The sequence below is a fragment of the Aphelocoma coerulescens genome, chromosome 12, assembly GCF_041296385.1.
Source record: "Aphelocoma coerulescens isolate FSJ_1873_10779 chromosome 12, UR_Acoe_1.0, whole genome shotgun sequence".
In the NCBI taxonomy this organism is placed as follows: Eukaryota; Metazoa; Chordata; class Aves; order Passeriformes; family Corvidae; genus Aphelocoma; species Aphelocoma coerulescens.
The window spans coordinates 626,074-641,755 of NC_091026.1; the positions used below are offsets into that span (position 1 = coordinate 626,074).

General features: G+C 46.3%; 1 protein-coding gene across 3 annotated transcripts in view; it reads left to right on the forward strand.

Annotated features, from left to right (window-relative positions):
- Positions 1 to 772: 772 nt before the first annotated feature.
- The window catches only part of FAM120A (family with sequence similarity 120 member A), a 49,631-nt gene continuing 34,721 nt past the window's right edge, over positions 773 to 15,682 (forward strand). For all 3 annotated transcript variants that reach the window (XM_069028187.1, XM_069028189.1, XM_069028188.1), the window contains exons 1-3: positions 773 to 1,731; positions 7,230 to 7,476; positions 12,175 to 12,257. In XM_069028187.1, coding sequence (XP_068884288.1) covers positions 1,258 to 1,731; positions 7,230 to 7,476; positions 12,175 to 12,257 — 804 coding nt within the window. In that variant the 5' untranslated portion in view covers positions 773 to 1,257. The remainder of the gene's footprint in view (positions 1,732 to 7,229; positions 7,477 to 12,174; positions 12,258 to 15,682) is intronic.

Below are 15,682 nucleotides of genomic sequence, written 5' to 3' on the forward strand. Positions count from 1 at the left end.
CTGCTCCCTGTGACAGGGACAGGACACGAGGGAATGGCTGGAGCTGGGCCAGGGGAGGGTTAGGGTGGATATCAAGAAAAGATTCTTCCCCAGAGGGTGCTGGGCACTGCCCAGGCTCCCCAGGGAATGGTCCCGGCCCCGAGGCTGCCAGAGCTCCAGGAGCGTTTGGACAGCGCTGCCAGGGATGCCCAGGGTGGGATTGCTGGGGTGTCTGTGCAGGGCCAGGAGTTGGACTCGATGATCCTTGTAGGTCCCTTCCAGCCCGGGGTATTCTACGATCTGGAAGCTTCACCAGCAGCAGCAAACGCTCAGCGGGGAGAGGTCAGCCCAGCCGGTCACTTTTACCGGTCACGGCCCGTCGGGTCTGCGCGGACGGGAAGGCGCTATGGTCAGGCCGGGCGCGGCAGCAGGCTGGGAGCCCCGCGGCTCCCCGGCCCGAGCCGAACCGCTGCGGGGGCGCTTCTGCTGCCCTGTCACGGCCCAAGACCCTCGAGCAACAGGTGCCCGGGGCGCGGCTCCCCCGAGCTGGGCCCGCCACGGCGGCCGCGGGGCTGAGGGACCGCCGCTGCCCGGCAGCGCGGGGCCAGAACCGGGCCAGGACCGGGCCAGGCCGATCCGGGCCGAGCCGTGAGACCCCTGCCCCGGTTCCCGCCGCCGCTCCCCGCCCCCGGCCCCCTCCCCTTCCCCGCCACTCGCTTCCGCCGCGCTCCCGCGCATGCCCGGGTTATGCAACGGCCGCGGCGGGCGGGCCGGGCCGGGCCAGAGCCGCAGGGTAGGGCAGGGCAGGGGGCCGTGAGGGGCTCCGGGCTCCGGGCACGGGCGGCGCCGAGGGCGCTCCGCTCCCCCCGCGCTCCCGCCGCGGCCCCGCGCGGTGTGTGAGTGGCAGCGGCGCCGCCGCCAAGTCCCGCCCGTTCCGCTCTCGCTGCCGCAGGCGGCGGCGGCGGCGGGTTGGCTTCCTGCGCGCCCGGCCGCTCCCCCGCCCCCCGGCAGTCGGAGCCGCAGCCGCCCGGATCCCCGAGCCATGGCTCTGTGAGCGCAGCACATGGCGGCCGCGGCAGCCATGAGCCCCCCACTAATCCATACAACTCCCCCCTGATCGGCCACCGACGGCAGCCAGCGCTCCCACCCGGCTCCACCGCTCCCACCGCCCGCCCGCCGCCGCCGCGCCGCCCGGCCCGAGCCCAGACCTCGCTGCTGCCGCCGCCGCCGCCAACGGGCCCCCGCTCGCCCGCCCACCGCCGCCGCCCGGTCCTCACCATGGGAGTGCAGGGATTCCAGGACTACATCGAGAAGCACTGCCCCAGCGCCGTGGTGCCCGTCGAGCTGCAGAAGCTGGCGCGGGGCAGCCTCGTGGGTGGGGGCCGCCAGCGGCCCCCCCAGACCCCGCTGCGCCTCCTCATCGACGCCGACAACTGCCTGCACCGGCTCTACGGCGGCTTCTACACGGACTGGGTGAGCGGCGGGCAGTGGAACCACATGCTGGGCTACCTGGCGGCCCTGGCCAAGGCCTGCTTCAACGGGAACATCGAGCTTTTCGTCTTCTTCAACGGCGCCCTGGAGAAGGCCCGGCTGCACGAGTGGGTGAAGCGCCAGGGCAACGAGCGCCAGACGGCGCAGCAGATCGTCAGCCACGTCCAGAACAAGGGCACCCCGCCGCCCAAGGTCTGGTTCCTGCCGCCCGTCTGCATGGCGCACTGCATCCGCCTGGCCCTCATCCGCTTCCACATCAAGGTGAGGAGGAGCCCGGGGTCCCCCCCGCCCGGGGGTCCCGGCGCCCCCTCCCCGCCGCTCCCTGCCGGCTCCAAGATGGCAGCGGGGGCTGCCCGCGGGGGGAGGGAGGGCACCCTCAGCCGCTCCTCTCAGCGCCTCAAAATGTCGCCCAGACCCGCGGGGGCGGCACAACTTTTGGCGGCCTCAATCCCGGGGGGATTTTGGCTTATTTACATGACGCTCCCCGCCGCCCCGCCAAAGGCCGGAGGCCGGGAGGCCTTGGCGGGGCGACCGGCAGCGCCCATGGCCCGGCCCGGCAGCAGGGCGGCTTCTGCCTCCATGTTCTTTCGCTCCGTTGACTCAAAATGTCCCTTCTTGCCTTGTGGGCTGTGGTACCGCAGGGGAGAGCGGGTGGGCAAAAAGCATCTCTGTAATTAATTATTGAGGGGAGGAAAAAATAATTAATCAGTTTAGTTCTCGCGCAGGATGGATCTGCAACAAGTTCCCGGCTCAGGCGAGGTGTTTAAACTTGGGCTGGAGGGGAAATGGCTCGCTGCAAAAAACACAGGGGTGCCACTTTTGGCTTTATGGAGGTTTTCGTGTTTTGGTCAGCGTTTTCTCAGAATCAAGAAGCTTTTAAAACCAGTTGTAGAATAAGTGGCTCCTCACTCCATAACAGCAACACTTCTGGTTTGTGCAATCAGCAGTGCCAAGCTGACAGTCCTTCTTTTAAACTCCTTATTTTAAGGGGCAACCTCAGTTTTCCGGCCCCACAAACAGCCCTTCATGTCGGAGCTGGGCTCCATGGCCATCTTGTGCTCGAAGGCCACGATTTCAAAGGTTGCAGGATATGACCACGTCGCATCTCTGCCCACGGCTTTCCTGATTTACGATGGTTTCTCTTCAGCTGAGCGATTGTGTATATTGAAACACAAGACGCTGGAAAAACAAGCCCGGGGATGAAGCTGCAGTTTTAGGAGTTGCCTGCTCACCTTCCCGCTGGGGAGGGAAGAGCAGCAGGAGGGAAGCACATACTCGTAGGCTTTATTATCTTAAATTACTTTTGTGTGTAGAAAAATATTATGTAACCTTCGGAATTGCTCGATCACTAGCAGCAGCTTAATGTTATTTGGCCTTTCGGTGGATTAGCAACGTTCTGGCTGGGGCACAGATGCAGCCCTGGGGTACAGATGCCTCTCTCCGAAGAGCTCACCCCAAAGGTGACTTTGGGTGAAGTTTCTCCTAGTTCTGCCAACAGGGCGGGAATCACTGTTGCTCCCTCTTAGCTCCCTGTTTGCTGGGCCAGGCCCATCAGTGGAGGAACACCGAGCTGGAGTGCAGCCATCCTGAGTTCAGCCTGCTCGGCAGTGGAAGTCCCACCCTGCGGTGGCCCCGGCTGTGGCGGGGATTGGGTCACCAGGCCGGGGCCGCTGCGCCGGGCAAAGCACGTGTGGAATGAACTGGAAGCGGAGGCGAAGCTCGTTCTTGCAGGGCATGTTCAGCTCCGCCAAACGCGATGCCTTGGGCTTGGCCTTGGTTAAAGTGAGGAGGTTATGGCCGCGTGTGCTGCAGTCGTGTGTTTGCCTGGTCAGTGTGGAAGCCAAATGGTGTTATGTTTTTTGGATAGTGGGAATTTGCATGATAGCAAAAACATCCTATCATTTGAACTTTTGGGGACCTTTTGTAGCTAGGAAATAGTTTTGTTCTTTCAGCAAAAAGTTTTAGGGCCCATGCAGTGAAGGTCCTTACCTTGACCTGTTTGTGGGTGCATTATAAATCTTCCTTATTTGTTACTGAGACTTGGAGATCATTAGTGAAAGCAATGAATGGGGTAAAATAAGAATGTTGTTTTTCTTTTAATGTATTAAAGTAGAGACTTGGTTTAATGCAACATGGAAATGCATAGTACCCAACAGGAAGCCAGCTGTTTTGATATCAGTGGGAATTTGGTGCTTGCAATAGTTTTGTAGCATGTTTAACTGGCTGTTAGTTTGTTAAACATTTTCTGTCTCAGACCTGACTCAGGTACATTACATCTGAACGAAGTTACTGCATTTGACAGCAATACCACCTGTAGCATTTTGTTTACTTTCCAGTGCATCTGCAGCATTAGCTCCTTTATGGTTTCTTGGTGACAGGCCTTATTCCTAATCTCTGGAAGCAGTTATAGGAGTGTGAGCACACTCATACTGAGTCCCTTTTCTGTCATTGAAAAGTACCCCAAACTTGCAAAATCTCAGTAAACACAACATCCTCCCCGTTTTGCTGGAGAACGTTTGGGAGGTGTATATTTATTTGTCTTTGTCAGGTTAGCCCTGGGAGCTGGCAGCTCATTACCAGATACTGAGGGCTGTGGGGGGAGAGGTTGTTGCTGTCCACACCACGGAGCCACCACCACCATAGGTGTCCAAACTGCACTGGTTCTCTGCACTGCTCAGCTGTCCTGGGGATGGGAAGGATACCAGCAATTTCTGTTTGATGCCTCATTTTTTTCAGCTGTCAAGAAACTCTGTGGATAAATCTAGTTTTAATGTGTTCATTTTCAGGTTAACAAGGATATTTCATGGTTATAGTGGTCGCATGCATAATACACGTCAAAGATACTCCTGAGCTTAAAGCACTTTCCTTCTCTGGTTTTCATTTTCTCTTACACAATTCATTCTTTCTAAATCTGTTTTGTTAAATATATATCTTTTTTTCTCTAAATCTTCCTTTAGTTTTGTTCTCACTCTCACTTTGGTGTAGCCCTCCTGATGGGCACTGAGGAAATGCGTCTTGAAGGTGTGATTTTTATTTACATGTATAGGTGATTTTTAAAATTTACATATGCATAAGACAGTTGTTAAATTGTAGTGTTTTCTCACTTTGTTTGGAGAAGTTGGGTTTGAGAATACTGATTGACTTTAAATATGAAACTGATTTTCATATTTTTAGGAACATTTGAGTCTGGAGTAGGTTTCTGTGTGAAGCTAGGAACTGGCTATGAATTTAATCTATTTTGGTAATTAGAGAGGAGAAAAAGAGTAATGTCTTCTATCCAGAACAATTATAAATCACTCACAGATGGTTTCAGCAAGACATAAAAATAACAGGTTCCTCCAGGTTATAACAACTATCCTGCGGGTTCTTAGTTTTGTTGTGACCTGATGTTTTTCAGTTTGGGGGGAATAATTCTTAAAAGAAAATTTTATGCGAAGTAGGTTTGCTATAGTTTAAATATTTAGGCAGTGGAGTCTTAACAACTCTAATACTTTGGGGAGACTATTTTGTTCTCACTATGTAAAGGTGCTCGTGTGTATTTATTCAGGCAGGATTCTCTCTTTCTGAGCCAGCACCATTAATGTTTACACAAGATTTAGGCTTGAAAATATTCCAAACTCCTGGCTGTGATTTCTACCACGTCCCCTCTCCCTGGGTTCGTTTTGAAGCCTGCATGTTCCTGGGTACCTCTGCATTTGTGAGAGCCATGAGATATTTCTCTGGCTCTCTCATCTTGTTAGAGTTTTACATTGTGGGTTAACTGTACTTTGGTAAATACAGCTCTTTTCCCTGTGATGGTTGAGTTATTTGAACATGGATTCTAGTATTCCCTGAACACGCAGCAGCTTCGTGCTGGGTTAGAGAGCTCTATAAAATGGGGAGGGAACTGGAGGCTGTGGAGGTAGAGGAAATAGCTCATAGGAAATCAGAGGAGCTGCACACCGAGCTTCCTCTTGCGTTATCTGCACACCCATGTCACACCTAGTGCTGCAGAAGGAGTTCTCACTTGGTTTTTTATAGATCAGAGCTGCTTGTTGTGCATGCAGAGAGGTTGGGTTTAGATATATGGACATAATTTAAATATATCTACCCTTAATTAAAAAACATTGGAGGGATTTTTCTAATTTAAGACCTGTGAAGACTGGTGGGTGGGGGTGGGGTGAAGCCTAAGTTTGCCTTCCTTTAGTTAGGAGCTGTGTAAGTCTGATGTCTTTAAATTTTTCCAAAAATGTTTATGGTTTCTCCCACACATTATGCTAGAGGACAGCATCATTGTGAGAAAAATGAGTATGTGTGTTCTTCTCATGAACAAAGTAAATGTCAAAAACAGTCCATCAAGGAAGTTTCTGAAGAAGTAACATTTTCTGAAGACAGGCAGGGTGGTAGGATTAGGAGCAGGGAGAGCTTAGTGAACTGGTGTTTGGTTGCAGGAACAGGTGAGGTGCTGGTTGTTCTGCTGCTCAGGATTTGGCTTGAAAGGGAACATCTTGCGAAGGTGCACGGGAGAAGTAAAATTTGACATACCTCTCTGGAATACTGTAGTTCAGCATCAGGTTCAGCAAGTGCAAGACATGAGTAGAAGAGAAAGGGTCACTGTAAACTGGCTGTGGGTGACTGCAGGGGCTGCTGGAACAGGCTGTGGAGTTTGGGACCTCCTCTTCTGTTCTGCAGAGGAAATAAATAGCCTTGCTGGCACTAAGGCTGTGTTTATTCATGTGTGCTGTGGAGACTGAAGCTAATAGTTTTGTACTAGTCTATTTTGGGGTAGCTTGCTATCTACATTGTTGTTAAAATGGAATACTCTGTGAGGGTGGGTTATACCAACACCCAACTTCCAAGGGGATTTCTGAAGCACTGAATGTATATTATGCATGTGGATGGTAGAAGCACTAGGGATCCAAAGCCCTTGGCTGGCTGTAGTTGAGTGTGCTCCTATGCACACTGTAGTTGTAGCAGTTCCTGAAGGTGTGTTGGAATGCAGAACTGTAGGTACTGACCTGTTATCATGGGACTTTCAGTTTCAGTACAAGCTTCTTGATTAGAAAGGGTTCCTTTTATATTTCCAACATTAGGAATTGGCCCATGTCTCCCTGCACATGTCTGTTCAAGTCATCTGATTTCTGTAGCCTAAAATATGTGCTTTGCTAGGCAACAGGAGTGGAGAGGTGAAGTTTGGGCTATAAACTCAAAGCAGTTTGCACCATCGGATACAGCTGTGCATGAAGGGATAGGCTGAAGGTGGAAAGGGGAAAAAAGTTGGCTTAAATACAGCAAGGTTTGCATTTGAAAGGTCAACAAAGTTATCTCTGTTCATCTGGGGTTGTGTTTGGCCCATTTAAAAGTGGCCCAAAAAACTTTGTATCATGGGTTTGCTTGATCATGGGGGGCATCTTGGTGTGCTGAACTGCTGGAGTACCCACAGCCTCAGGGCTCTCCCCATGAGCTGGTGCAGACACTGGAACAGTAACATCTTCAGAGTTCAAGTGTTTCTGGTAATAAACAGTTTTTTCAGATTAGTTCACTCGTACAGAATGCTGCTACAGCGTGCGGCCTTCCAGAAGCGTGTGCTGTGCTCCCGAGTGCTCCTTGCGTCCTGTCCGCATGTGCTGCGTCACTGGAGTTTTTTAATTACTTAAAAAATATCTCAAGTGTTTTAAATGCACGTGTATAGTTTCAGAAAGACCCACTATATCATAATAGTTGTGATAAATCAGTGCTGCCATTTACAGTGGAGCTAATTGCTCTGTCTTCCACTATAGGTTGCACAGAGCATTGAGGATCATCATCAAGAAGTAATTGCTTTCTGCAGAGAAAAAGGTTTCCATGGTTTGGTTGCATATGACTCCGATTATGCATTGTGCAACATCCCTTACTATTTCAGTGCCCATGCCCTAAAACTGAGCCGGAATGGGAAAAGCCTCACAACAAGCCAATACCTAATGCATGAAGTTGCCAAGCAACTGGACCTGAATCCAAATCGCTTTCCTATTTTTGCTGCTCTTTTAGGTAAGTCAAGATGCTGCCAGTCAGCCTTACAATTTCAGTTTCTATTAACTGTTTTAAAATAATGTGTGTGTAATTTGACAAAGCACCTGGGGAAAGGCATCCCTTTGTTCCAGACATTCCTGCTGTGTGAGGTGGACTGGATGTGTGTTTGAGGTCAGACATGCCCAGTTTGTAGAAACCTTCGAGCAATGCAAATTGTGGCTGTCTAGAAAGAAGAGCTGAAAGCAGGGATTCGGCAGAGCTCTGCTTAGCCAGAATGTTCTCTGTGGGTTGGGGGAATCAGGACAGTTGTGGTTCTAGTTTGGGTCCTGTATAGTATGAGGTCTAGTTTCAGTGGTAAACTTTCCAGACTGGAAGTATGCTTTTATCCTGAATTCTGCCTAAAAATAACACCTATGGAGTGAAAGTGCTAGGTTTGCTGGGGCTTTTTTCTGCCCTCTGAAATGAGTGTTGGATAAATATGGCAGCACGTCAGCTGCAACAGAAATATATTGAACTGTATAATTGAGTGAAACTCAGCATTTCTGAAAACACAAGTGACCAGCATTGTACCATTCCATTGGTTTTGTCTGTATACTTTCTTAGCACTCTAGCTTTTCATGTTCATGAGCTTCTCATACTCAGCAGCATAGGAGGGAATGTCTTCAGTTTCACATTCCTGCTTAAATGGGACACTTTTAACACACTCTATTTCCATAGCAGTGATAGTGAATAACTATCATACTCTCAGACAGAAGAGTGAATTACTGACAAAGTTGACTCCAATGAATAAGATTCATTGAACAGCATTCTAGCTGCTTTTTGGGAGCAGCCATGTTCTTGATCTTGTCATGCTGTGCAAACAAATTAAGTAAACTGGATTTTCATTTTAGTTTCTCACTCACTTTGTGTCAGTTGTGGGTACCTGATAGAGGAATAAAACTTCTTTGAAAGCTCTGAATGAGAGAGATTTTGTGTTACTGTTTTAAATGCTAATATTTTAGCGATCTTTAATATTGCTCCCAGTCCAGGAAGGCACCTTCCACGTTAAGAAGGAAAGAACCAATGGCTCTTGCAGTAGAAAGCCACAAGTATTTGACTAGCTGGAGTTGCTTTTTGTCAGTGTGTGTTTTTCCTGCCTGTGCAGGTGTAGGGAGGGAAGGCAGAGGGTTGGCTGAGCTGCCATTGCAGGAATTGCATGACAGACTACTATTGCTTGGCTTTGTTTTGGAGTCTATAAATAAGTTGGGGCATGCCAGTTCAGTGAATAAGAATTACTGCTGGAAAAGCAGTTTCCCAGTTGCAGATACACTTTATGGACTTCATGAGAAGTGTGGCTTTAAGTTGCCACACAATTCCAGCTGCATGGCCTGCTGAGACTTTGCTTGCTTATATCGAACAGTAGGTGAGAAAAGTTCTGATAAAGTCTCTGAAGGCTTTGCAGTTTTATGCAAGAAGCTGTTGGTTATTTTTCTCTTCCTGTCTTTCATGACCAAATATTTTTCAGCGTGTTCTTAAGAGAAAAAAATTGGAGGTAATTTCACATGATTATTCTAGAGAGATTTGATGGCTTTCCCCCCTCCCCCTCAAATTGGTACAAAGGTTAAAGACCCCCAGGTCAGCTACAAGTTTAATTCTGAGTATTCCTTTGCATTTCTTGGGGGTGTGTGTATTCAGTAGGAGTAAGCAGAATAAAGTTCACAGAAGTCAGGGTTAGAATAGAAGAGACTCCGGAGATCTTCTTGTGCTTGGGGCTTTTGTCATATTTTTGTATGAGTGAATTTTAGGAACCCTAGGTATTTGGAATAGAAAGTGATTATATGAGCTGACAACAAACTGATACAGTTTGCCTTAAAGTACTGGCAACATGTTTTAACTTTTGCAACCTTGGTAAATAGTAACTTTTTTTTTTTTGTTAAATGGAATACTAAGTGCCTATATGCATATAGTTGTGTGCAGCATGGAATGTGTTTAAATTAGGGTGGCTCATTTTCTAATCTGAATTTTTATATTTTTGTTGAATATCTAAGGGCTTGTCTGGCTTCACAGCTTATTCTGCCCTTGCTCCTGTGGCCCCTTCGGGTCTTTTTTGATCCTATTAAGTAAAGAAAAGCACAATGGGAAGGAATGAGTGAGCATTTGATGACATGGGAAGGCACATGAATTTTTTCTGAGTACAGCAGTGTAACTCCCCATGCTAGTACTTTGTGTAGGAATAAAATAATGTATTCTGAAATAATTACAGTTAAGCTGCTGGTTTAATGTTTGCAATTCCAGAAGGCCCAAACTATCACAATAGCTGTGATATCCATATTCAACTGTAGGGCTGCAGATGTATTTTCCTGTATCTGGGAAACTAAAGTTTCTTTGTATTCAGATTCTTTCCTGTCATTAACTCCAATAATCAGTTTGGGGTATGCTGAAAGAGTAAAATCATCCTCAAAGTTTCAGTCTCACATTAAGCAGTTGGAGAAGCCTGAGGAATGACACTAAACTGGGCAGTTAAAAAGTTGTTCTCAATGGCAAGTGATTTGGGATCGAGTTCTGTTCAGGGATAAAGTCTCCATTGAACTATTCTTACAAAATATTTTTTTGACTGTATCAATGAGGCAAACTTCTAAAGATTGCTTTTATATGAGGTTCTGTGTGCACTGTGGTTGGTTGGCTTGGTTTACAGTTTTTTTCCTTCTTACAGCTTTTCATCCAGAAGGAGTTTATAGTTGTAGCATTATAATACAAAGGGTATCCTTGGCATGTGGCCTGGATACTGCGTGCCCTTAAAAATTTCTGTTGGTGTAAAATTGCTGCTGGTGTAAACAGGGAGTTGATTTGGGTTATTTTGTAACTTTTGACTCAAATACCTCAGAATAATTTTAAAAAAGAAAAGCAGCCCAAGCTTCAGCAAGTAGAAAAACAAACCCAGTGTAAGATATAGGGCTCTAATTCAGTGAAGTCTTTAGAAAGGACAGTGGCTTCAATTAGTATCTAATTGCTTAAAAAAAAAAACCTTAAAGCATACACTAAAATAAGCCATTAAAATGGGAAAAATCAATATATGTTGAGGTTGTTCAGCCAGGTCAAGAAATAGAGGTTGCTTATGTAACACTGATCTCTTTCCCACTGTGACAGCACTCTGTAACATGTTTAGTTATGGAATCCTGTTTTGCTCCTCAGTAAAATTGTAGAACTACGTAAGGTAAGTACAGGCATCACTTCTTAATTGGACCACAAAAGATACTGCTGCACTTCAGTGTACATGGTGAGAATTGATGGAACACTGCCTTATGTGTGTTCTGGGGGATGGAGTTAACTGCAATGACAGATGGAGACCAAACAAAATTGAGGTTTTGGTGGACGGGAGAGAAGGCCTGACTATTTTAAAAGGTAGCATCTGCAGGAGCGATTGTCAGTTATCACAGAACTGTGCTGCTGTGGCCACAGTAGATTTTTGCAGACCTGTGTTAGAAAGACTATCTAATCTTACCTTGATCAGATTAGTGAGTGTGGCTGTTATATGCAAACTTGTTGAATCTTTCTGATGTGAGATTAAAGTTTAGATGATAACATCTCCTTGCTGGAGATCTTGGTAGGGGTGAAGTATTGATTGAACACAGACTTTCCACTCTGAGAAGGCATCTGCTTGTCCAGGCAGGGGACAGCTTTCCTGGCTTTCACAGGTTAAAGAGCATTAAGAGAAAACTAGATGATTTTACAAGAAAAATATCAAGAAAGAAAACAATTGTTCTAATATTCAGAGAATCTTGTCATGTTCTTTATGAACAGTGCATTCACTAATAAGCTGCTGCTCTATAAAACCGGGTATTGAATATATCCTGAAGTTTTCCGCCAGAATTGTGTTAAGACATTCTGTTTAGCTCTTTGTACAGTTTGGATCCACAGCCATTGAACTCCATCAGAGGTTGATTGTCAATCAACACAAAGTTGTGTCTTTGATTAATAGAAATGTTTGAAATGTTTCCTAGTAAGAATTTTTTTTTGAGTGTGATGTGCTTTGGGGGAAAAAAAAAACAGTGTAGGTGATCTTCCATTAGGTATGAACAGTGTGGTAAATACAGTCTCTGTCTCTGTCCATGGAAACAACAAAATAATTTCCCAATTCCTTCCCTGCTGCCAGCCCAAGGTCTCGTCTGACCCGGTCAGATCAGCAAAAGAAACTTCAGGAACTGGGAACCTGCTAAGTGTCATTGGAGCTGCTGGCGTTCCTGAGGGTTAGATTAATCTGGCTGGTGCCTTGCTGCTTGACCCGTGCTGCACAGTGGAGCAGAGTGCAGATTCCAGAGGCAGCTCCCATGTGGATCAGTAATGGCACGTGCTGGGATGCAGAAGGGGCTTACCAGCATGTGTCAGGGAGCAACAGAATGTGTTCTTACACTGTTGCACCTGCATTGTGAAATCTCTTGAGGATTCCCTAATAGGACACACTGGCTTGAGGTGGGTCCCATGTTGTGCCTGGCTCCGTTGCTGCTGCAGGGGAGCTGGTTTCATGGAAGAGTGCTCCTCACACACATAAAGTGGCTGTTGCTGCAGCAGCAGCGTGCTAATTAGGTTTTTCTGGAGTGACAAAAAGCTATCTGCAAGTTTAATCTGTTAATCCTCTTGATCGGGAGTTGAGGGCTGATTGCAGATTTGTTTGCTGTATGTAGAAATAGTGTGTAACGTTTTACAGTGTACTTAAATGAATTCTGTGTTATGTTCCAGGTAATCATATTCTACCTGATGAAGATTTGGCTTCCTTTCATTGGAGTTTACTTGGTCCAGAACATCCACTAGCTTCACTTAAGGTACAAATTTAATATAATTCGGAGAAATTAAGCTAAAATCAATGCTACTGGTTAACAAGAGTAATGTGGTAGGTTAATTGAGAGCAGCTCTGCAAGGCCCTTGTGCTCGGTCACCCTCAGGTATCCCAGTCCCTGGCTGCAGAGGATACCTGGGGTCATTGGCCTTACAGGGCTAAACTTAGCCTGCGTGATCCCCCTCAGTGCCCTTCAGCTGCACGAGCCAGAGCTCCAGTGTGGTTTGGCCTGGAGAATGCAGCTTCTTGCTCTCCTCTTTCTTGAAGAGGAGAGTTTTTTGTTTAGTCATGTTCTTCAGCTATCAAAAATAATGAGCTGTGTATCTTCCTACCATCTTGTTTTGTTTTCTGCTGCTCTGAGTTTGTCTGTAATAGTCTGTTTTTGGAATATAAAGTGTAGATATGCTGGCGAACAGATTGCATGAGAAAGCTGAAGTGGCCTTTGGTAGTTTTGGGGGGTTGAGACAAGTAACTTGCCTGATGCTCTTAGTTTACAGTACGTGTGTTCTGCTGCTTCATCACACTTGCCTCGTGTATCTGCCAAGTAGACAGCTATAAAAGGGAAACTGGACACATCAGAGAATGGGATCACAATGACCTTTCTCTCTGCCACAACAAATATATCTGTTTGCCTTTCTCCTAAGGTGTACCATGCAGCATATAATCTGCTTTTTGTAAATTCTGTCAGACTGTTTTGTTTTCTCTACAGCAAAAATAGGTGGGTTTTTTTCCCCTTCTGTTCTGAAAGTTTATTAAGCCTTGAAAACTTGTTTTGCCAAAGGTAGAATTTAAAACTAGATTCCAGATTTTCAGCAGAATTTTTAGGGCTTGCACATGCATTGTTTAGTGAACAGTTGTGACATTTGATGTTACACTCATCCTCTGTTTTGCTGCCACTCTGGTGTTTAGAAAGGTAAGTGTCAGCACATTCTAGTGGCAAAACAAAACCTGCATGCATGTTTGCTGCTTCCTTGTAAAATCTGAGGTGAAAAAATGAGTGAGTGTGCTTGTATTTTCATTTTTTACTAAAAAGGTTAAAATGTAGGGCTTCTCTCCAAGTGGTTGATAAACTTTCTGGTGATTCTTTCTATGGTCTAGCCTGAATAGACTTGTTTGCCAGTCAGATCAGATTATGACTTCAGACACCTAGACCTCCTGGAAAGCCCTCTAAATTTATCCTGAATTACTTAAATGAAAATTAGATATTTGTCATCTTTGCTTCTCGATGTACCTGTTCAGTGGAAACGCCAGCTGGCCTTTGTAGCTGGCATCCCAAGGAAGTGAAACATGTACCCTCAGAGCATCCTGGCCTGCCTTAAGCGGTCCTCCCTGATGGATTTTATCTGTTGGCCAGTGTAATTAGATATGAAAGCAGTTCCCATTTGGCTGTTAAAGGTTCCGTGAAAACTGCTGTGCTGTTGTCAGTGCAAAGCCCCAGATGAGTGCCCTGACTGAGGAAAGGCTAGCACAACACGGGATTTGTTGACTTTCATGGCAGCTTGCTGGCCATTTGTTCAGTGCACAGCCCCAAACTGAGCACAGCACCTCTGTCTCCTGCCTGGCAATTGTGTCAGGTGGAAGGACACATCTGCAGCAAGCCAGTCTTCCTTAGTTCCTGGTATTGGAACAACTGCCTGTTTGTTTCAGCTTTAATTTCACAGTGCTCATGGTTTGAAATGATAACTTGTTTCAGGAGCTCATTGAGTTTCATTTCATTGACATGCTAGTATGTCAGTGATGTCACCACAGCTCCCTGTAGGGACCTCTTCAGTGTAGATCTGCACAAAGCAATATTTTATGTAAAGTAAATTTTATGAATGCTTGAAAAACCCTAAAAAACATTTCTATTAACCACAAGGCTGATAGCAAGGAGTAGTTTCAGAACAGTCCCAAAAAGCACAAGCCCTCATGAAAACTGGAAATGGGGGGAAATTGTTGTGTTTCCCCAGGATGTCCTTCCTGGGCTGTGCTTACAAACTTTGCTTTGTTGTGTCTATTTAGAGTCACAACTGAGTGTTCTCCGTGCTCGGGAACCAAGGGCTTTAATCCCACACCTCATTCATCTCAGGATTTAGAAAGCTTTTTCTCATTGTGTAAAGATTTTAATCTTTTGTCTTTAGAACAGTATGGTCTTGAGCATCAAAGCTGACAGATTCTGTTCCAGTGGCCGGATTTGTTGCTTTTCAGGGGGAACTGTGACAGTTAATAAAATACAATTTATTTCCTGCATTCTCTCTCAATCTTTTATTATGCTGTAGCAAAATAGTAATTACTTTTCCTGCGAGAGAAGCTTTGCCAGTTCACCAGTGGAAGAGGGTAACTTAGAAAAGAAACTACCAGCTTTGCTGGTGGAAATTGCTGGGTCTCCCCTGGAGTTGCCATGGGGAGGGGAAAAAAGCAAACCAGAGGAACCCCTACCTCTGTTTTAAAGGGGGGGCGTTCATCCAGGAACAGCTGAGTAGAGATGGGAAGATGGGAGGAAAATGGAAAACCTGACTGAAGAAATCCATACTTAACATGTGGAAGGAAATGAACCTGAGAGTCAGGACAACATCGCTATGTGTTGGATGAAAAGCCTTTCAGGAGGCACCAGCAATTACCAGCCAGCTCAGCAGAACTGTGAAGATTCCATGGCCAAATTTAAATGAAGAGATACGAATTGCTGTTGCTGCAACAGGGAAAAAGAATCAAAAGCTGGATGTGACCTTTTCTGAGTCAGGATCTTGTCTGTCCAAATGTCCCTGTGGAAACATGTAATCATTGTGCAGACCTGCACTTGAGTCCTGTCACCTTCCTGAGAGCAGAGTTTGCTGAAATGACCACCCAAACCAGGGGTCTGAAACAAGAAGAGTTGATTGATTTCCTGAGAAATCATCTGATTGCTAGACCTTGTCTGTAAACCAGCATTATTTGTGTGCTTTTGGATTTATCTTTAAGACAAAGACAATTTGGTTCTTATTCTGGAAAAACTGGTTAAAGTATGGAGCTTCAAGATCAATGTGCAATACTGTCAGAATGAGTTTGGGAGGGCAGTTTCTTACCTCTGGAAGGAATTGGTGCCTGTTTGGGAGCACAGACCACTGAGGAAGTGCTGACTCTTCATTCACAAGGTAACCTTAGAAACAAAGCTTAATGCAGTCTCCCTTTATAAATAAGAAGGGTATGCAGGGAAACTCCATCTCCTTAGTTGTTCCATTTCGGTGGAGAGGCAGAGATGCTTCCAGAAAGCAATCCAAAATATGCAGGTTAGGCTCCTTCTCTGAATCTCTCTAGGAAATTCCTGTCTTACTGTTTGTTGACTTCAGAGGGTGTTTGCCAGAGGGAGACCATTATGTGAAGTAGATGCTTAGGTAATTTGCTGCTGCTTAGATGACAAAGGGGACACTATTAAAATATACTTCAAATAAATGC